The following is a 22,914-nucleotide window of genomic DNA, read 5'->3' as shown; positions in this document are numbered from 1 at the left end:
TGGATTAATATAGCTAAACCATATAACTTAAAAATATTAACTTTATATAACACATGCTTGATAAATATTCAAAATACTTAATTATTAAATTAAAATTTACATTTATGACAAATTTATGAAATAATTATTATAATAAAAAAAATCATATAATTTTCTGTTAGAACACTAGTAAGTTTTCTTTCTGATTTTTTTGCGCATTAAATATTAACATTTCTATCAAATTGCAACAGATTAATACATTTAAATATTTTACCATTTATAACAAAATGTAATATTTGCATTGTAGAAGATTTTTCACTATTTATATTATTTACTTATTTTTTCTATAATTGTTATTATTTTCTAACATTATTTTTTTCGTTTTTTTCCCGGATGAATCTAACGATAAAACTTTTTTATCATAATAGAGGTTTGAGATATATGTGACCAAAGACCAAAGCTTAAATAGCGTCTGCTAACGTTCGTTTTACTGCGCATGTACTCAGTATCTCTCAAAGCCACACTTATACATATACTAACGTAGTACCATGAATATCATGTGTAGTACTAGCTCGGTTTGGTGCAGTCGTTCATGCGTGATGTGGCGAATGCCGCGTGTCAATGTAAGCAAACTGTGGCAATCATTCGGAATAATGTTTAGCAGATCTTTGTTCTTCAAATGATTCATCGGTTAATGCACTCTCGACCATCCCCGTCGGTTCCTCCACAAGGAAGTTATTAAAGTACACTTTTCGCGAAACGAAAACTGCTTTGCGATCATTTGTTGACATCTTCAACACTCAAGATTTGCTTGCGGTTCTATCGCGAAGTGTTGAATAAAAATTCGTTGCGATACTCTTGGCATTAAAATAAAATCAATCAGGTATGTGCGAAGTAACGAATAGTGACGTTGCGCAAAATGCAACTGCTAGAATTAAATTAACAGAAAAGGCAAACGTGAAAGGATAATAAAATTTACTTTAATTACCGTTCCATCTTTTGATCTTCTTACGATAAGCGAGTTTTTTAATTCACCAATTGATTAGTTGCATTAAGCGCAAATACAGTTTTTACCGAACAAAATTGCGGACGATGCAATTGATCAATCGACGAATTAAAAACATTCGCCAAATATTCCGTGGAGTATTAAATTGGCCACGTCCCTTAATTTGCAGAAGTCATTTATTGAAAAGATTGCAAATCGCCAATGTATTTTTCTCGTGTCGAGATAACACTAAAGATTTCGCTTAGCCAGTCTAATCCGTTGCGTTATCTGCTTCAGCCAATTCAAGTTCATTTAAGATCATTATTCACATATATATCTCTGGCAACACTCAGAGACATTCCTTCAGTTGTGCAGCAAAACTGTTGGACACGGTTCTATTTTCAAGAGCTCGCGGTATGCCGAAAGAAACGAAAGTTGTGATTGTTGGAGCAGGTGCAGCTGGCATTGCAGCTGCCTCAAGACTGCAGCAGAGAGGAGTGAGCGATTTTGTGATATTAGAGGCCAATGACAGGATTGGTGGTCGGATATACACCAAAGACTTTGGTAAATAATAATTTCCTTAATTTATCTTGGCTTAATAAGACTATTCAACTTTAATTATTACCTTGGTTAAATATTAACTAACAGTAACATCAATATTAAAATTTTAAATTCAACAACGTAACTGTAACATATAACATGTATAATATTACATATATATCGAGTGCAAAATTATACTAATGTTAAGACACTATTGGTTGGTGTCAATTGGGTATCTTTGACATTAAAATAGTACAATTTTGTATTTTTAAAACTTTACATATTTAGAGAAATATTGAATCTAAATATTTTAATATTTTTAGGTGAACATGTGGTGGATCTTGGAGCTCAATGGGTCCATGGACAATCCGGAAACGTGGTGTACGAGATGGCCTCCAAACATAATCTGCTGAGTTCATTTGCTGTTCTGCTTGATCCCAGCAAACATGAATTTGTCACTATTAATGGTGAAATAATACCCACCGAGGAAAGCAGCAAAGCCCTGATGATTTATTTTGACAAAATGGAACAGGAAAAATTGAAAGAGGAAAAGGGAAACTTTGGAGATTATTTTATAAGGGAGTGAGTATTTTTTTATTCAAAATTGAGATTATATATTAATTGTAATACAAATTAATTAGAAAATAGACACATGTTTTTTTTTATTTTATTAACATAAGAAAAATTAGTAAACTATCAACAAATCACAAAAATTTCAGTTTTTATAGTAGTTGTTCACAAAATTCTTGTAATTTTTTTAAAGCATTATTAGTAAAACTTTATGTTAGATTATTGGAGCAATGTTCCCTAATGTAAAGAAAGACAAAGTGTTTTTCTAAAATCACAAGGTTTATACTTAAAATTTAATTTAGATTATTATTGAAAAAAGTATTATCAATGTTCAAAGGCGTAGAGGTAGATCACAAACTATTTTCGTCTAAGTATTCACAGTCTTCAAATTTTATGGAAAAGAATATTGTTCACAAAATTATCGATATCACTTTCACGAAACCATGCTTCTAATGTGGGATGCAAATTTGCTCGTACAATCGTATAAACATCTTTATCAGGCACGATACATCTGATAACAGAAGTAAAGGCAAGGTAACTGGAGCATAACAAAGGCAGCTGTTTGCATACTTTTAATTGTAAAGGAATATAAGTAACATTCTATCATAAATACCTATCAAAATTTAACTTATCTGTTGCAGATTTGTTATCTACAAATTTGCTATTAAATGCTTATCAATTTACCTTACACGATTGTTGCAGCATTGATTTCTTACATATTCGTATCTCAGCAAGGAATATATGTACTTTAAATACTTTGTATTTAAATTGTCCATCTGTTCGTAGATTTTCGTTGGATTATTAATTCTTTCAATGTAGCCTTTTGTTAGTACTGGTATAACATAATTAACCTAAAAGTAGATTAACTTATGACATTTAAAATTAATGTAAAAAATTAATATAATCAGCGATTAAAAAAATCATTTCCAATTTTTGAAAAGACTTAAAGTTTGAATCTTCAGAATGGTGGTTTCTTGATTTAAAAAATCCTACAAAAATCTATACAAATTTAAGAAATGCTCCAAAAATTGACATGAAAATGCTAAAATAAACTTTTGTAGCATTTCTTCAATTTATGTAGAATTATTTTTGCCGGGTTGAACGAAAGACATATTCCTTTTCATAAAAGTTGCAATTGTAATAAAAATTAGAAAGCTAAAGTTTATGAGCCGCTCTTCTCCAGAAGGCTAAGGCCCGATTCAAGTCATCAAAGAAAAGAAATGAATTTACCTGTTTGAAACAATCGTCTATGAATTCTTCAGCTCGACTATAAACGTGTTTCTCTTGCTCTTGCAATATGAGCACGCCGATTCGTGGCTGTTTGGACCTAAATATTTTTGTGATGCATTCAGCAGTAGACAAACCGTCATCGGCAAAAGTCAGCATTACTATACAGCCATATGTTTGTTCATGCTGTTATTGTTGTGTGACATGATAAAATACATTATTTAAAATATTTTAATTTATCTTGCTCTTTGTTAGCAAAATTTTATCAAAATATAGAAAGTTGAGCAACCTTCTTCTGCTGATTATCTTGTGGTGTAAACATTGATTCGCTTTCTGTCATTTCGGTTTTGCATTCCACTGTTAAAATAGGGCTCAGAACTAATGGTGCTCTTGGTATATGTCCAGGTCGAATTATTTGAGATCCTAAATATACAAAACGAATAATTAATATAATTAATTATGTATATCACATTTTTAAAGATTTATCTTTCAAATTTGACTCTATTTTATTATGTAGAAAAGAAATGTTATTGTTTTCTATTTTACCATGATTTATATCATGTTGTGACACAACATTGACTAGATCGTGTACATAATCCTTAATCTGGTTTATTATATCGAGTCGTTGTATATTTTGCAAAGCGTTCAAAATTTTATCCATTGTTGCTTCTGGAGATTGCACATAAGTCAGAAGTACGTAATATGTTGGATCCTGGAGTCCTTTAAAATCGTAATCTATACACTAATCAATAAAACATTATTATTATATCTATATTATTATTATTAGAATACACTAGAACATATTATTAGAATATATTATTAGAATATATTAGTGTTAGAATATAATTTAGCTTGGATATTTATATGCATATTTTATAATCATTTCTCTAATAATCTTACGCGTATCTGTTCCATCGTTAAACCTATGTGTGCTGCAAACTCCTGCCACCCATCATACATCTTTCCTGATGCTGTGGAGCTCAGCAGCAAGCATAATTTCTGCAGCGTAGCTTTGCCAATATGTTCAAATAAGTATGCAGCGTGAATGCGTGATAATTTTCTCTGAATATTCACAATAATTGTATCTAAGTTTGGTGGTCCATCCACTTCATTTCTCAGCTTCTCCAGTTCTGGATCTACTTTCCTAGAATTACGTCTCACATTAAATATTCACATTTTCCTCAAGATAACACTCCCACTTGCGCAATAACATTTAATAATCTAAATTTATAAGAGTCTTTTATTCTTAAGAGAATAATTAATAAAATGAGTTATGACTATAACATTAATAATAACGTAGTATTCAAGAGTATTATTACCTTTTTGGAAGCATGTTGCTACGTTTTGCTTAATTTTATTGGTAGTAAAAGTTTGTCGCAACTAATCAATGGAATTTGATTATATTACCACTGTAGTTGATTCTACAGTGATTTGCAGAAGAGATCATATGAATATTATATATTTTCATGATTGAGATATTTACAGTCCTACATAAAAAAAGATTTCAAGTTAAATAACTCAGTTCACTTAAAACTTAAATCACTTAGAGGCTATGCTTCCTACATATGTGACAGAATGAATGCAACACTGCAACATGCTGTGGAGAGTGTGGAGTTGTATCAAGTATCTCCCCACCACAGTTCAGCACAAGGTTGATGATGATTCATCCTTGCTGTTTACCCGCCCAAAATTTAAATTAGGAAAGATGTGAAGTACAAAAACTCTTGTTTTTATACAACAAGATTTGTTTATAGTTTAATAAATTTGTTATATAATCTTTTCTTGTTATATAATTTTCTCTATATACAAGTATAAGTACAGTGTATTTATAAAATGTGAGTGTAAATTAATATATATTATTTAATTTCGTTGTTTCTTATAAAACATCAGCTTAGAAAAAATAAAAGGAAGAAACAATTTACAATTTATTTAATTATTTTACATTTATTTAGAATGTAAGTTGAAAAATTAGATATAAATAAGATAATAATATTAATATTATGCTATACATTATTATAGTAATTAATTTAATTATTAAATTATTATTATAGATATTATAAAGCTTTCGACGAGGAGCCTTTCACGAGTCGAGGTCGAGTTGCTGAATATTTATCTTGGATAGAAAAGATGGAAAACTCTATACAATGCAGCGACTCATGGTTTGACGTTTCCGCGAAACGTCTGACGGAATATTGGGAATGCGAAGGTGATTCTACCTTGGATTGGAAAACTCGCGGTTATAAAACAATTTTTGATTTATTATTGGTAAGAAATAGCTTGATAATGTTGGGCCGGAAATATCGCGTTATTCAGAAATATTTTCTATTATTTTTCATTTTACAAAATGCTAAAATTAAAGTATATTTTATGAAAAAGAAGTAATTAAAATGCTTGAAATTGAGTTACAAAGATGAGTTTAATTCATGAATAAAATTTTCAAAATAAATTATATATGAATAAATCAAAGAATAATAGATTGAAATTGAAATTTCACACTATTTAAAAATTAAGTTAATATTCAAGAATAAAATAAATTTTTAGTACATTTTTAATATATTTGTAATATATTTCAATGAAATAATGTATTATTAATACATGTTTTGTTAGTTACTTTAACAGTCTTTATTTTTAATCAAACATATGTCATTATTTTATTAGCGAAGAATTCCAAACGCAGAGGAATGCTTACCAATAATGGAAAAGATAGAGTTCGGAAAAGTTGTGACAACTATCAATTATAGCTCAGGCGAGAACGTGACAGTGATTACCAGAGACGGATGTGAGTATTCCGCGTTGCATGTAATATTCACTGGGTCCCTGGGTGTTCTGAAGGAGAAACATTCCACGATGTTCGTGCCACCCTTGTCACAAAAGAAACAACGTGTGATAGAGGTTTTATTAATAACATAGAATTATAAAACAAAAACGCATATCGTACATTAAATGTTAATTAATTTTATTTTATTGTAGGGATTAAATATTGGAACAGCAAACAAGGTTTTCCTTGAATTTCCACACAGATGGTGGCCAGAGGATAAAGCCAGTTTCGATTTCATCTGGTCGGAAAAAGATAAGAAGGAATTCTTGCAAAACTACGGCGAAGTGAGTAAACATTCGAATGTTATTTTTAAACTTATATGAAATATAGCGAATAATAAATTATTATTAAAAATTAATTTTATGCATTTTTAAACTTTATTGTCTTTTCACTAATATGGTTAAATATTTGTTTTAGAATAGAGAATGGCTCTGTGATGTGTTTTCATTTTTCACTGTGGCACATCAACCGAATCTTTTATGTGCTTGGATAGCCGGAAAAAACGCCAGACACATGGAAACTCTATCGGATGTTGACGTATTCAACGGATTGTATTTATTGTTAAAAAAGTCATTTGAGAAACATTACAATGTTGTGAAGCCAATAAGAATGTTAAGGTAATTTCACATTTAAACAGATTGGAAATAATGAGCTCTGCTTTAATTTGTCGTCTTACAATATCCTTATTTTTTTTTAACTTTTAGGTCCAAATGGTACACAAATGAACATTTTCGAGGTAGTTATAGTTTTCAAAGCACAACTTCCGAACTAATGGATGTAAGACCAAAAGATTTGGCCGAGCCAGTTATGAGTGGAAATAAACCTGTACGTAATCCCAAAATAAAAATAACGTAATATTGTGCAAGTTATTATTTGAAGTATTATAGTGAGTTTTCTTAGTATTTTATGCTAATTCTGTATTTTTCAGTAAAACTTAAAACGTTTACTTTTATTTTTAGTTTTAGTTTATTACATGATAATCTAACTTATAAAATTGTTAAATCGTATTGTAAAAAAGAAAAACTATTGTCATTGACGAAACGAATCTTGATTAGGTAATCCTTTTCGCTGGGGAAGCCACGCATGATCATTTTTATTCCACTGTACATGGCGCTGTAGAAACTGGTTTCCGCGAAGCAGATAGATTAATTGATTTTGGAAGGTAAGATAAATGTCAATTGAGATTTATTTCAAGCTTGGTATCAACAGCGTAATGAATATAATATTACACTAATGCTACAACAGATATTTTTATCATTTTACTGTAATCAATGTGTTTTAAAAAGTTATGAAAAAAATTATTTGTATATTTTTGTCAAAATTTTTTTATGTATTTTTTATTGAAGCTTTTATAGTATATTTTTTATTATAAATTTTAAATTTTTTCCAGTTTGATAAAATTAAATGAAAAAAAGGAGTGATCTGTTAAGTAAAATTTAGTTTATAAGAGATGTAACTCATCTCTATGCAATCAAGTGTAATGCATAATGCATCATAAATTAATCCTTTCCGCTTACTTCTATTATTATTGCACGTAGCGTTGTTGTGTTGTATTACGTTATTTATGTCCAGCTTAAAATTTGAGTTGTATATTTTACTTTGCATGAAACTTAATAGAAGTAAAGGTTTTTCCGTTTATTCTGTGCTTATTGTTATTGTTGAACATAACAGCTTTAAATTTTGCACAAATAATTTTGCAATTATGTTTATATTGATCGCATGCTTTTTCTTAGGCAATTAAACTCTCACCTTTAACTACATCTTCTACAACTACATCTTCGTAATGAATGGATTACGGAAATCTAGAAAAATCTTTGCAATTTGCAATGTTCGCAACAGCTAAATATATTTAAGGCATGGGCGACTACAGTTACTTGTTTGTAAGATGTAAAAAATTTGTATAAAAATACTTTGTATATTATATTGTAAATTGATGTAACATTTGGGAAAATATAATGAAATAACGTTATCATTAAGAGATGTATAATTTATGTGTTTATTATTTTTTATTAGTTAGTTTTCGTGTTTCCTATTATAGATTATACTAATATATTGAGAATAACTTCAAATAAATTGTGCAGTTTACTTATACGTAGTTTTTATATAGAATAGGACATTTTTGAATTAGCATAAACTTATACAGAATAGCAAACATAGCATATGTGTATGTATGTGTGTATGTGTGTATATCTTCATCTGAGATTTATTGTACTAATTACTTCGGATGACGTAGAACGTGCGATCACTTAGATCAACTGATTGACAACCTCGACGAAGCATTGAGGATAGAGATTGAAACGAATGTGAGAAGAACAGAAAAAACGAGAGTTGTGATAGTAGGCGCAGGAATTGCAGGATTGGCTGCGGCGAAAACTCTGGAGGATGCGGGATTTACAGATTATCTTCTCCTCGAAGGTACAAGATATCTCTTAAGAATTTAACATTAATTCATTGAGAAAAATGATTTTATCTTATCAACAAGACATATATGATTGAGTGCATTTTAGTGAAATGCAAACATAATTTCTGATTATTATAATAGAACTCAAGATCTTATAATCAGAATAGATTACAGATAGATTTTAGTACTATCTGGTAATTTCTATAAGATTTCTGACTTCTCCGTTTTGATCAGACGTACTAGTTGAATCTATTAAATTTTTCAATACTGCAACAAGACTTTTCTTAGTGAATTAATAACCATTTATAACATTAATTAATCTAGTTAATTTTTAAGAGAGTTTAAATTATGATAGAATAAAAATTTATACAATAAAGAAAATATATAGAAAAATAGATTGATGTAGATACAAAAAAAAGATACAAATAAAACAAAATTGCACGGATTATTCTATAGCTCAAGACGAAGTTGGAGGAAGAATTCATTCTGTTCCATGGGATAATGGCTGGATAGATTACGGGGCGCAATTTTTGCATGGCGACAAAAGCAGGCTTGCTCAGTATTGTTTAAGCAATGATTTACTGTCGAACATTCAAGGCACGGACGGCGAGGGAATCTTTCTGCGCGATGACGGTACAATAATAAGCGAGAGTTTGGTTCGCGAAATTGATGATCTCGTACGAACCGTCTCAGATGATATCTGCGAATCCCGAAGACCTTTAAAGAAGCAGGAGAATATGGGATCTGTCTTGAGAAGTAGGTTTGAGGATTACTTGCGCGAGAAAGATGATTCTCCGACGGAGAGAAGGATGAAGGAGGAAATTTTTGACTGGAACGTGCGGTTCTTTCTAGTAGATAACTGCTGCCATTCGTTGGACGATTTGTCGGCGGAACTTTGGGGAAAGTTTAAGGTAAAATCAATTTTTAAATTAATGTTTCAAAAATGAACATGGTATTAGAACAATATTTTCCACAGTACGTTGGCGGACCGGAACATTTGCTCTTCAAGTCTGGCTACAGTTCTTTGACTAATCTTCTCGTTGACAATCTGGATGAGCAAAAGATTCGTTTAGCTACTCCCGTGGAAACTATTCACTGGCGAGACTACCATGACTCTCCACACGACCCTTTGATCACCGTGAACATTTTCGATGGGACCCAAATCCTTGCCGATGCGGTCATAGTCACTTGTTCGCTTGGTTACTTGAAAGAAAACTACCAGAAGATGTTCCAACCGCTGTTACCGAAACGTCTGAATATCGCTATTAAGGATCTTGGTTTTGGAACGATTAACAAGATTTTCCTGGACTTCGGCGAACCGTGGTGGCAAGGAAACGTCAATGGTTTCCAGCTACTCTGGCGCAGAAACGTCGATTGCCAATCTTTACCGGAATGGACTAAAGATCTCACGGGATTCGACGTTCTGCCGACTCATCCTGCCACTCTTATAGTATGGGTCGGTGGGCGAGGAGCGTGTATCATTGAGAATTTGTCAGAGGAGGTCATCGCGAAAGATTGCATGAACTTATTGATGCACTACTTGCAAAGTCGCAATATTCCACCGGTGAGGAAATGCGTCCGAACCAAGTGGAACGGCAATAGGTATGTGAGAGGTGGTTACAGTCACATCACTAAGAGTTGCGAGGAGGACAATGTCTCGCCTAGGACGTTGGCCGAACCGGTCTGGGCAACAATATTGCAGAATGACGCAAAGAGGAAAAAGGTGAGATTTTATTTAGTATTTTTTCTTAACTTTGAGATTTTGTAATTGCAAATGGCATTAATGTTTCGTTTGATTGATTTTCAACTATTGGTATTGTGTAATCAAGATAATGTAAAATTACAAAAAATTAAACTTAAAAATTAAATTTAAAAATTAAATTGAAATTTATTTTAAAATTTATAAATTTTTGTAAATTGTAGAATTTACCAATCATACTATTCGCCGGCGAAGCTACGCACGACGAATTTTACTCGACGACGCATGGAGCTTATGAGACAGGAATCCATCAAGCTGAAGTATTCTTGCAACATCATGCAAGCATCAAGTAAATACATAAAATGTGATGATATGTAGATATATAAATATATTAGTGCAATAAAGCTTTTTTAGCGTTCACATAGTAAGGCATTTGTTTGTTCATAAAAATTATTTAATAATAACAAAACTCGTATATTATTTTACGTGCGTACGTGTGTGTATGTTTGTACGGGTGCTCTATGTACTAATTTATTATTATACTAATTATGTATACTTATTTTGTTAAATGTAGACTTTTTTATTTTTAATTTATTTAAATAACTTTTACTTTTTATTTCTAATTTTATTTTTATTTCTTTATGCAACGTTATTAATATGTTTATTTTTACTTTATATTCTATACATTATTTTTTATATCTGTATATTTGTATATTGATAGACAATACCGGATTAATTTTGTTCTTTTCTTGTTTTTCAATACTTTCTTATTATACTATACTGTAATACACACTTTACTTATTAGTTTGTCCACTTTGAGTGACTGTTAGAAATGGGAATGTTCTAATTGATTAATCAAAAATGTTAATCGAAAATGAATAGGCTATTCTTACAATTTTAACAAATATAGAGAACCTAGTAAGAAATTGTAATTTAATTCTTAGTGCCAACTATTGCTACTTATTTTATCAACTTGAACTGAATTTTTTGCAATATTGCAAAATTGCAATATTAACTTCGATAGAGTCATGGCTCTATGACCCCTATTCTGTATGCGCTTTATGTTTTTAACGATAATCGTCAGTATCGTTATGTAAATATTTTGTATGGCAAAAAGCTGCTCATTAACGATATCGACAACTATCCTTAAAAACAGAAAGCGTGTACAAAATTGACGGCCAGTATTGTTTAGATCGTTCTTCATTCACCATATACGTGCTCTTTTTTTCTCTTCGTCCCTTTATGATTTTTTTCCTATCGTCTTTTTTTATTTTCTGTAAAATTAGGGAAAGAAGGAAGAGAGAGATAGCAGAAAAGGCGGAGATTCCATTACCGTTAAAGGTCGCAAAAAGCTTATTTCATCAAATATCTTGACTTTAAATACTTAATATTCTTTTTTGTGTCTCTCATACGTCCCACTTTAGTAATGGATTTTCGTTTCGGCCTGGTTGCGATCTTCCTGATCCTTAATATGGTCTCTATCCAGTTTACCGGTAGGAAAAATTTTAAATTGTTAATAATAATTTCAAGTGTTATTTATTGCTAGAGACAACTCTGATAGAGTAATGGAAACTGAATTATTCTGCATTGTTGCGATATCGTTATTACATTCTTATTATGACAATTATTTTTTAGGGCAGTAAAAGTTATTAAATTTAAAGGATTGCGTAAAATTAAAAAATATATAAAGACTAGATAATGATACCTATATTGTTATAAAGAAAATTTTTTTAATTCCATTATGTTATTTGCATTTCCTTGAAATTTTTCCATTCTGAAAATTTTTATATTAACAAACTTAAATTCTAAGAAGTAAAACTGTTGGACACAGTGCAATCGTCAATAGCTCACTGTACACCGAAGGAAACGAAGATTGTGATTGTTGGAGCAGGCTCATCTGGTATTGCAGCTGCCTCGAAGCTGCTACAGGGAGGAGTGAATGATTTTGTGATACTGGAAGCCAACGACAGGATAGGTGGTCGTATATATACCAAAGAATTTGGTAAATAATATAATCCAAATTAAACATCAAATAACAATAATAACAATATTATAATTTTACACTGCTCAATAACATAAATGTTGTTACAATTTGTGTTACATTGCACGTATATTGTTGAGTGTAAAATTATACTGATGGTATTGGTAGTTGATGTTTGTTTCAAATTTGATATTTCAAAGTAGTGCAATTTTACATTTTTAAAACTTTGCATATTTAAAAAAACTTTGAATCCAAATATTTTAATATTCTCAGGTGAAAATGTGGTGGATCTCGGAGCTCAATGGGTCCATGGAAAATCCGGAAATATAGTGTATGAGCTTGCCTCCAAATACGATTTGCTGAATTCATCCGAAATTCTGGACGATTTTAGCAAACATGAATTTCTCACAATTAATGGTGAAATAATGATCTCCAACGAAGAGATCAGCGAATTAGAGAACATTTATTTGCATGTTATGAATAAAATAGAAGAGGAGGAATTTAAAGAGGAAAGTGAATCTCTTGGAGATTTTTTTACAAGAGAGTGAGTATTTTTGTTTTTGTCCAGAATTTAAAATATATATTCATTAATTGTAATACAAATTAATTGCTTCTATAGCTTTGATATATGTTAAATAGAGGTGAGTGTGGCTGATTAACTTTTTCTTATAAATTATTCAATCTTATATAATTTTTGAATTATTATATTCATTTTGAGACATATTTATCACGTGGAATAGAACAATTATTTGTTATAATCAATTTGATTCAAAAAATGATTTTCAATTTTTGTAAAGACTTAAAGGGTGAATCTTTAAAATGGAGGTTGGACGAAAATTTTAAATCTCTTTTTATAAAAATTGCAATTGTAACAAAATTAAGAAACCAAAGTTTATAAGATACTTCTTCTTCAGAAGGTTCTACTTATTCCATCAAAAGAAGGGTAAAAATTTATCTGTTGGAAATATTCGTCAATGAATTCTTCAGATCAGTAGAAATATTTTTCTTACAAGATGTGCACTCCAATTCGCGGCACTTTTAGACCCGAATCTTTGTGATAAATTTCAATGGTTAACAAAAGTCAGCATAATTATAGCTGTTTGTTCATGTTGGTCTTATTATGTGACATGATAAAATATATTTATAATATTTTAATTTATCTTACTCTTTGTTAACAAATTTTTAATTACAGATCAGTTGAGCTATCTTCTTCTGATTATCTTATAGTGTAAACATTGATTCGCTTTTTTTTTATTCTGGTTTTGCATTCTATTTTGACATGAGGTTTACAATTAGAATTAATAGTGTTCTAGGTACATGTCCAGGTCGAATTACCACTACTTGCCAAAATTTAAATCAGAAAATATATGAAGTATCAAAACAATTCTTTTTATTTAACAAGATTTAATTATATTTTAATATTAATAAAATTTGCTAAATAATATTATATTTTTTGTATACATATACAAATATAAGAACAGTATATTTAAGATGTTAGTGCAAATTTAAATTAATATAGCATTCAATAGAAGTTGTTGATTATAAAACATTGTATCAGCTAAGAAAAAAAGATAACATTGGGATAAATACAATTTACAATTTATTTAATTATTTTACGTTTATTTTATATAAAAATTGAAAGGCTTTATATAAATCAGATATTAATATTAATATTCTGACAAAATACATGATAAATAATTCAATTATCGTATTAATATAGATACTATAAGGCTTTCGATGAAAAGAATATCACGAGTCGTGCTCGAGCTGCTGAATATTTATCTTGGATAGAAAAAGCGCAAATCGTTGAAGACAGCGAATCATGGTTTGCCGTCTCCGCGAAACGTTATAAAGAATATTGGATGTGCGAAGGTGGACAGTACGTGGATTGGCAGAATCGTGGTTATAAAACGATTTTTGATGTATTGATGGTAATAAATTCCTTAATAATATTTGATTGAAAATATCACATATATTGTACATAACTATTTTCAATCATTTTTTATTTTACAAAATTCTGAAGTAAAATAAAATTTAAAATATATTCTATTAAAAAATCTAATTAAAATATTTAAAATTGTTACAAAGGTAAGTTTAATTCAATGATAAAAATATCGAGAAAGAAAAATTAAAATATATATGGATACAAAAAGGTTAATAGATTGAAGTTGAAGTTTTAGGCTATTTACAAATTCAGTTATTAATGATCAAGAATATAATAAATTTTTAATGTGATAAAATAAAGTAATTTTTTATAGTAAAAAAATTCATATTATTAATATATTTGTAATATATTATTAATACATATATTTCTTATTAATTATTTTAGCAACCTTTTTTAATCAAACATATGTCTCTATTTTATCAGCAAAAAATTCCAAACGCAGAGGAAAGCTTACCAGTGATGGAAAAGATAGAATTCGAAAAAGTTGTGACAACTATCGATTATAACTCAGGCGAAAACGTGACAGTGATTACCAGAGATGGATGCGAGTATTCCGCGTTGCATGTAATATTCACTGGGTCTTTGGGTGTTCTAAAGGAGAAACATTCTACGATGTTCGTGCCACCCTTGCCACAAAAGAAACAACGCGCGATAGAGGTTTTATTAATAACATATAGTACTGTAAAATAAAATAGCATATCGTATATGGTCAATGTTATTTAACTTTATTTCGTAGGGATTAAATATTGGAACAGTGAATAAGATTTTCTTTGAATTTTCGCATAGATGGTGGTCAGAGGATAAAGTCGGTTTTGATTTTATTTGGCCGGAAAATGATAAAAAGGAATTCTTGAAAACTTATGGAGAAGTAAGCAAACATTCCAAGTTTATGGAGATTATACCGAACAATAAATTGTTATTGAAAATATATTTTGATGATTTTTTAACTTTACTGTTCTTTGACTAATCTCACTAAATATTTATTTTAGGATAAAGAATGGCTCTGTGATGTGTATTCAATTATGATTGTAGCATATCAACCGAATCTTTTATGTGCTTGGATAGTCGGAAAAAACGCTAAATACATAGAAACCCTATCGGATATTGATGTATTTGATGGATTGTATTTATTATTAAACAAGTCATGTGAGGGACGTTACAATGTCGAGAAGCCAGTAAAAATGTTAAGGTAATTTCATATTTAAACTGAATGAAAGAAAAATAATTAGATCTGCTTTAATTTGTCATCTTACTAGGGTCACTGTACCAGTCAATGAACAAATAAGAAATTAGACCAGTCAATGAATAAACGTAAAATAACTTAATACAATTACATTTTCAAATAAAAAATTACATTTTAATAAAATCTTCGTGAAAAGTAGATTTCAACAATAACAATTAATTTTGCAGTTTATTATTTTCATAGTATTTCTAAACAGTCATTTATTGGCGATTGTTCAGCTATTGGTGCAACAATCCTATATCCTTACTTTTTTTTAACTTTTAGGTCCAAATGGTACACAAATGAACATTTTCGAGGCACTTATAGTTTTCAAAGCATAACTTCCGAACAAATGCATGTAAGACCGAGAGATCTGGCCGAGCCAATTATGAGTGGAAATAAATCTGTATGTAACCCCAAAATAAAAACAACTTTATTAATTATCGTGAAAATTATTATTTGAATTATTACAGTCAGTTTTCTTATTGTTTTATATTAATTCTTTATTTTTTCAGTAATATTTATGAAATATTTTTTTTATTTTTAATTGTTGCCTATTATATGTGATATCTATCTTATGTAACTGTTAAATTGTATTTTAAAACAGAAAAACTATTGACATTGTTGGATTAATGAATTATGATTAGGTAATCCTTTTTGCTGGAGAAGCCACACATGATCATTATTATTCCACTGTACATGGTGCCGTGGAAACTGGTTTCCGCGAGGCGGATAGACTAATTGAATGTGAAAAGTAAGATGTCAATTGAGATTGTTTGTATACTTGATATCAATAGCATAATGAATATAGTATTATAATGTTATAATGTTTATAATAATTATTTTTATTATTTTACTTTAATGAGAAATGTTTTATAAAATTATAAAAATGTCATACGTTTTTCATACATTTTGTCAAAACTTTTTATTTATTTTTTATTGAAGTTTTTATGTAGTATATATATTTTTCATTATAAATTACAATTTTCTCCCAGTTTAAATTGAATAAAAAAAAGAGTGATCTGTTGAGTAAAATTTATGCATTGTTATTAATAAACATGACAGTTTCAAATTTTGTAAAATTAATTTTGCAATTATATTAATGTTGTACGCTTTTTCTTAGGCAATTTAATTCACCTGTAACAACATCTTCTACAACTACACCAACAGTTATACGGAAAAGAGTAAGAAAACTAATGAACAGATTATAGAAAACTAAAAAAAAATATTTTCAGTTTTGCAACGTTTGCAGCAGTCGTATATATTTAAGGTATAGATGACTATAGTACTTGTTTAACAGATGTAAAAAATTACTTGTACGTATAAAAGTACTTTGTGCATTATAATGTAAATTTTAAAGTTATAAATTGATGTAAAATTTGGGAAAATATAATGAAATATATATATCACAAAGTTAATAGTAAAAGATTTATTAATCCTTTTTACTATTTATTAAAGCGTTTATTATAGTCACTTTATATATCTATTTAATGATTAATGTTAGATTATTAATGCATCGAGAATAATTGCAAATAAATTGTACCGTTTACTTATACGTAATTCACATAAAGAATATACAAAATGTACAAAATAGAACATTATGAATTAAAATGAACTATAAAGAATCAGTAAACAGTATACATACATGTATATATGTGTATGCGTTTATTTGCGACTTGTTAAATTAATTACTTGACATAGATTGACGTAAAACGTGCAATCAATCAGCTAATTGACAACTTCGACGAATCGTTGGAGATAGAGGTTGAAACGAATGCAAAAGGAATGGAAAGGATGAGCGTTGTGATAGTAGGCGTAGAATTGTACGTAGAATTTTGATTGGCGACGGTAAAAACTCTAGAAGATGGGAGATTTACATATTATCTCCTCCTTGAAGATACATATATGCACAATATCTCTTAAGAATTTTTTTAAATTCACAATCTTTTTACATCCGGCATTCGGAGAAAGAAGATTGTGTATGAGGAAAATAAGCCATAAAAATATATCATTGACGTAACAATTGACATAACAATAAATTTGCTGTGTTAACTTTATCGATTAGTACTGAAATATTTATACTCGGAATATATTGTCTTCGTAATTCCTTTATACTGGTAAAATTATTTTTATTCTAAACTAAATTGTACGTCTTACAATTTTAACAAATATAAAAATCCGTTGAGATCTTTATATTTGTTAAAATTGTAAGAAGTACAATTTAATTCTCGGTATCATTAATGATTGCTACTTACTTTATCAATTCCAACTAAATTTTTTCTTAAAAATTGCACTATCAATATCAATAAAGCCTTGACCCTAGGACCCCTAGTCTGTACACGCTTTATTTTCTTATTGATAGTCATCAGTGTTCTTGCGCAGATATTTTATATGGTAAAAGGCTGCGCAACGATATTGACAACTATCGTTAAAAACGGAAAGTGCGTACAGAATAGGAACTCAGTACCGTTTAGATCACTCTCCACTTAGATCATATGCGCGATCTTTTTTCCTCTTTGTCTGTTTAAGCTTTCTTTCTTCTATCGTTTTCTTCTATTTTCTGTGAAATTAGGGAGAGGGGAGAGATATCAGAAAGAGACGCATGCAAATTCCATCGTTAATCGTTAATTGTCGCGGCAACTTATCTCGCCACATACTTTGACTTCTAATACTCAACATCCTCTTTTGTGTCTCTCATGCGTCTCTCTTCAGTGATGGATTTTCGTTTCGGCCTGATTGCGATCTTCCTGATCCTTAATGTGGCCTTTGTTCGGTTTACTGGTAGGACAGATTGTAGTTGATAATTATTTCAAGTGTTATTTATTGCTAGAGACATGACTCTGATGGGATAATGGAAAGTGAATTACTTTGCGTTATTGCGATATAGTTATTATATATTATTATTGTGACGATTATTTTTGGAGAATTGTAAAAGTTATTAAATCTAGAGAAATTGTAATGTTTAAAAAATGTATATAAGAAATGGATAGTGATAGCTGTATTATTGTTATAAAAATTTTTTTTTAATTCTATAATTTTGCTATTTGCGTTTTCTTAAAATTTTTTTCTGTTTTGAAAATTTTTATATTATCAAACTTATTTTATATTATCAAACTCTAAGAAAAAAAATTGTTGGGCACAGTGCAATCGTCAACAACTCGCTGTGTACCAAAAGAAACGAAGATTGTGATTATTGGAGCAGGCCCATCTGGTATTGCAGCAGCCTCGAAACTACTGCAGGGAGGAGTGAATGATTTTGTGATACTGGAAGCGAACGACAGGATTGGTGGCCGGGTATATACCAAAGAGTTTGGTAAATAGTAATTTCCCTAATTAATCTTAGTTTAATGAGAATTTAACTTTATTTATTATTAGACAGTTTAGGTTTGACTATTACCCAGATTAAACATCAACTAACAGTAACATCAATGTTATAATTTTACACGAAACAATGTAACTGTTTTACACAACATGTGTTACATTATATATTATATTGTTGAGTGCGAAATTATATTGATGTTGTGTGCTAGTTGGTGTCTATTGGTACTTTCGATACCAAAATAGTTAAAATTTTTTATTTTGTAAAACTTGGCATATGTAGAAAAAAACTTTGAGTCTAACTATTCTAATACTTTTAGGTGTTAATGTGGTGGAGCTTGGAGCTCAATGGGTTCATGGACAATCCGGAAATTTGGTATACGAGCTTGCTTCCAAACACGATCTACTGAATTCATCTGCAATTTTGGCTGATCCCAGCCAACACGAATTTATCACAATTTATGGTGAAATAAGGCCCAAGGAGGAAGGCGCTGAAATCATGAGAATTTTTTTTGAAATTATGCATAAAATAAAACAGATAGAATTCCAAGAGGAAAACGAATCTCTTGGAGATTACTTTACAAGAGAGTGAGTATTTTTGTTTTTGTCCAGAATTAAAAAAATATATTTATTAATTGTGATGCAAATTAATTAAAAAAATACGTTGAAGTATAGGCACAATATGCTTTTTAATTTGTTAGCAAAAGAAAAATGTCAGTAGATTAAAAAAATGTTACAAATTTTTAATTTTTTATACTAGTTCACAAAATTTATGTGTTTTTTAAAAACATTTGTAAATCTTTATAGTAGCAAATACTACTTCAATGACCTTGACATATGATACGGAGGTGAGGGTACTGATCAAATTTTTATCAATTAATTGACGTCTTGTATAATTTTTTAGATATTTATGTTGTCTGCATATAGTGACAGAATAATTGCAACATATTGTAATTGGTCAGTGCCTTCTCACTATATGTATATAGTTTAGTGCAAGATTGATGATGATTTATTTTTGCTACCCGCCCAAAAATTAAATAAAAAAAAACATGAAATATCAAAACTTTTCCTTTAGTTCAACAAGATTTACTTGTACTATTTTTAATAAATTTGTTAAATAACATTTTCCTGTACAAGCGTAAACACAGTACATCAAACGTGATATACGATAAGTTAAATTAATATACTACTAAACAGAAGTGATTGTTTATAAAATGTTGTGTCAGATAAGAAAAATAACAAAAGTGATAAACAATTTACAATTTATTTAATATGTAAATTGAAAGACTATATATACAGATATAAATTTGATAATAATATTAATATTCTGCTAATACACTATAATTAAAATTATTATCATATTAATATTATAGATATTACAAGATTTTTGACGAAAGAAATTTTACGAGTCGTGCTCGCGCTGCTGAATATTTATCTTTGATAGAAAAAATGGAAAACTCTGCAGATGGCAGCGACTCATGGTTTGACGTCTCCGCGAAACGTTTTACAGAATATTGGGAATGTGAAGGTGATCAGCTATTAAGTTGGAAGAACGGTTACAAAACAATTTTTGATTTATTGTTGGTAAGAAGCCACTTGATAATTTCGGGTCAAAAATATTGCGTCATACAAAAATATTTTTAATAGACTTTTATTTTACAAAAATAAAATGCTGAATTTAAAATCATTGATACAATTAATGAGAAAGCAAAATTATGTATTATGGATAAAAAAAGAAATTCGATTGAAGTCGAAACTTTACGCTATTTAAAAATTTAGTTAATGATCAAGAGTATAATAAATTTTTAATGTATATGTAGAGTTTTTAATACATTTGTAATATATTTTAGTGAAATGATATATTATTAATACACATCTTATTTTGATTATTTTAGCAATCTTTTTTTCTAACTAAATATATGTCATTATTTTATCAGCAAAAAATTCCAAATGAAGAGGAAGTCTTACCAGTGATGGATAAGATAGAGTTCGAAAAAGTTGTGACAACTATCGATTATAGCTCAGGTGAAAACGTGACAGTGATTACCAGAGATGGATGCGAGTATTCCGCGTTGCATGTAATATTCACTGGATCTTTGGGTGTTCTAAAGGAGAAACATTCCACGATGTTTGTACCACCCTTGCCACAAAAGAAACAACGCGCGATAGAGGTTTTATTAATAACATATAGTACTGTAAAATAAAATGGCATATCGTATGGTTAACGTTAATTAACTTCATTTTACCATAGGGATTAACTATTGGAACAGCGAATAAGATTTATCTTGAATTTTCGCATAAATGGTGGCCAGACGATAAAGTCAGTTCTGATTTTATCTGGCCGGAAAATGATAAGAAAGAATTCTTGGAAACCTATGGTCAAGTAAGCTTATAATATTCTAAGCTTATAGAGATTATACCAAACAATAAATTGTTATTGAAAATCCAATTTTTTAACTTTATTGTTCTTTGATTAATCTCTAAAATATTTATTTTAGGATAAAGAATGGCTTATTGATGTGATTTCATTTATAAATGTAGTATATCAGCCGAATCTTTTATGCGCTTGGATCATTGGAAATAACTCTAGACACATGGAAACTCTATCGGATGATGAAGTATTGGACGGATTGAATTTATTGTTAGAGAAGTCATTTGAGAAACATGACCAAGTTGTAAAGCCAATAAAAATGTTAAGGTAATTTCATGTTCGAACTGAATAAGAGAAAAATAATTAGAACTGCTTTAATTTGCCATCTTACTATATTCTTACATTTTTTTAACTTTTAGGTCTAAATGGTACACAAATGAACATTTTCGAGGTAGTTATAGTTTTCAAAGCGTGACTTCCGAACGAATGGATGTAAGACCGAAAGATCTGGCCGAGCCAGTTATGAGTGGAAATAAACCTGTACGTAATCCCAAAATAAAAATAACGTAATATTGTGCAAGTTATTATTTGAAGTATTATAGTGAGTTTTCTTAGCATTTTATGCTAATTCTGTATTTTTTCAGTAAAACTTAAAACATGTTTTTTTATTTTTAGTTTTTGTTTATTACATGATAACTATCTTATGTAACTGTTAAGTCGTACCGTAGAAAAGTAAAACTATTGTCACTGACAAAATGAATCATGATTAGGTAATCCTTTTCGCTGGAGAAGCCACGCATGATCACTATTATTCCACTGTACATGGTGCCGTGGAAACTGGTTTCCGCGAGGCGGATAGACTTATTGAATATGAAAAGTAAGATAATGTCAATTGAATTTGATTGTATGCTTGATATCAATAACATAATGAATATAATATTATAATATAAAAATATTTATAATAATCATTTTTACCATTTTACTTTAATCAAAATGCTTTACAAAAGTATAAAAATGTCAATTCTCCATATACTATTGTCAAAATGTTTTAACTACTTTTTATTAAAGTTTCTACATAATATATATATTTTTTGTTATAAATTTCAAATTTTTTCTAGTTTAAATTAAATGGAAAAAAAAATCTGTTAAGTAAAATTTATGTATTGTTATTTTAATAAACATGACGACTCCAAATTTTGCACAAATATAATTTAGCAATTACATTTACTTTGATCTCTTTTTCTTAGGCAATTAAACTCACCTGTAACTACGTCTTCTACAACTACATCTGCGCAATGAAAGGATTATGAAAAACTACTAAAAAATCTTTGCAATTTGCAATGTTTGCAACAGCCGAATATATTTAGGGTTTTAAAGTATGAGCGATTATAATACTTGTTTGTAAGATGTAAAATAGTTGTATAAAAGTATCTTGTATATTATAATGTAAATTTTAAAGTTGTAAATTGATGTAAAATTTGGGAAAATATAATAAAATATATGTAAAGTTATCAGTAAGACATTTTTTAATCCTGTTATTTGTGTGTTTATTATTTATAGTATTTGATAAGTATGTCTGTTAAAGCATTAAAGTTAGATCATTAATCGAGAATACTCTATTATGAAATATAGGTTTGAGGATTACTTACATGAAAAAGACGATTTTTCAACAAAGAGGAGAGTGAAAGAAAATTTCAATTGGAACATACTGTTTTTCTTGATGGATAACTGCTGTCAACGAGTGTGCATTCTTTTTAAATGTTGTAATTTATTATTATATTAAATATACATATTTTATTTATTAAATTATAGACATTTTTAATCTACTTATTATTAAATAACTTCTACCTCTTTTAAT

The 22,914-nt window shown here is 29.2% G+C and overlaps 3 protein-coding genes across 10 annotated transcripts; 2 read left to right on the top strand and 1 right to left on the bottom strand.

Moving 5' to 3' along the window:
- Nucleotides 1-512: 512 nt before the first annotated feature.
- LOC105196007 (spermine oxidase) lies at nucleotides 513-10,647 on the top strand. 8 transcript variants are annotated; one of them, XM_011161716.2, is made up of 13 exons: nucleotides 513-602; nucleotides 1,332-1,528; nucleotides 1,828-2,086; nucleotides 5,353-5,566; nucleotides 5,960-6,193; nucleotides 6,272-6,403; nucleotides 6,537-6,736; nucleotides 6,824-6,944; nucleotides 7,175-7,281; nucleotides 8,353-8,534; nucleotides 8,977-9,431; nucleotides 9,497-10,243; nucleotides 10,444-10,647. In XM_011161716.2, exons 2-13 carry the CDS (start codon nucleotides 1,381-1,383, stop codon nucleotides 10,570-10,572), a joined length of 2,928 nt encoding a protein of 975 aa, XP_011160018.1. In that variant the 5' UTR covers nucleotides 513-602; nucleotides 1,332-1,380; the 3' UTR covers nucleotides 10,573-10,647. The 8 variants fall into 8 exon arrangements, with proteins under 8 accessions (XP_011160018.1, XP_011160013.2, XP_011160014.1 ...); XM_011161711.3 differs by having other exon boundaries at nucleotides 1,318-1,528; XM_011161712.3 differs by having other exon boundaries at nucleotides 522-602; nucleotides 1,340-1,528.
- On the bottom strand, nucleotides 2,142-4,988 carry LOC105196006. The gene is made up of 8 exons (XM_011161710.3): nucleotides 4,865-4,988; nucleotides 4,621-4,788; nucleotides 4,202-4,445; nucleotides 3,848-4,043; nucleotides 3,591-3,724; nucleotides 3,305-3,487; nucleotides 2,759-2,925; nucleotides 2,142-2,585 (listed from the first exon to the last, which is right to left on the bottom strand). The coding sequence occupies exons 2-8, from the start codon at nucleotides 4,632-4,634 to the stop codon at nucleotides 2,459-2,461; spliced, it is 1,065 nt and encodes a 354-aa protein (XP_011160012.1). The 5' UTR covers nucleotides 4,635-4,788; nucleotides 4,865-4,988; the 3' UTR covers nucleotides 2,142-2,458.
- A 668-nt stretch (nucleotides 10,648-11,315) lies between the features above and the next one.
- On the top strand, nucleotides 11,316-22,374 carry LOC105196041. The gene is made up of 21 exons (XM_039455425.1): nucleotides 11,316-11,712; nucleotides 12,030-12,221; nucleotides 12,474-12,744; nucleotides 13,921-14,131; nucleotides 14,569-14,802; nucleotides 14,882-15,013; nucleotides 15,135-15,334; nucleotides 15,653-15,773; nucleotides 16,015-16,121; nucleotides 16,491-16,551; nucleotides 17,069-17,190; nucleotides 18,036-18,148; nucleotides 18,510-18,680; nucleotides 19,006-19,273; nucleotides 20,059-20,269; nucleotides 20,623-20,856; nucleotides 20,937-21,068; nucleotides 21,184-21,383; nucleotides 21,476-21,596; nucleotides 21,827-21,933; nucleotides 22,304-22,374. Exons 1-21 carry the CDS (start codon nucleotides 11,646-11,648, stop codon nucleotides 22,353-22,355), a joined length of 3,327 nt encoding a protein of 1,108 aa, XP_039311359.1. The 5' UTR covers nucleotides 11,316-11,645; the 3' UTR covers nucleotides 22,356-22,374.
- The last annotated feature ends 540 nt before the right edge of the window (nucleotides 22,375-22,914 follow it).

The sequence above is a fragment of the Solenopsis invicta genome, chromosome 12 (genome assembly GCF_016802725.1).
Source record: "Solenopsis invicta isolate M01_SB chromosome 12, UNIL_Sinv_3.0, whole genome shotgun sequence".
NCBI lineage: Eukaryota > Metazoa > Arthropoda > Insecta > Hymenoptera > Formicidae > Solenopsis > Solenopsis invicta.
The sequence above is the reverse complement of the archived record's forward strand: the minus strand, read 5'-3'. Positions and strand labels throughout refer to the sequence as shown.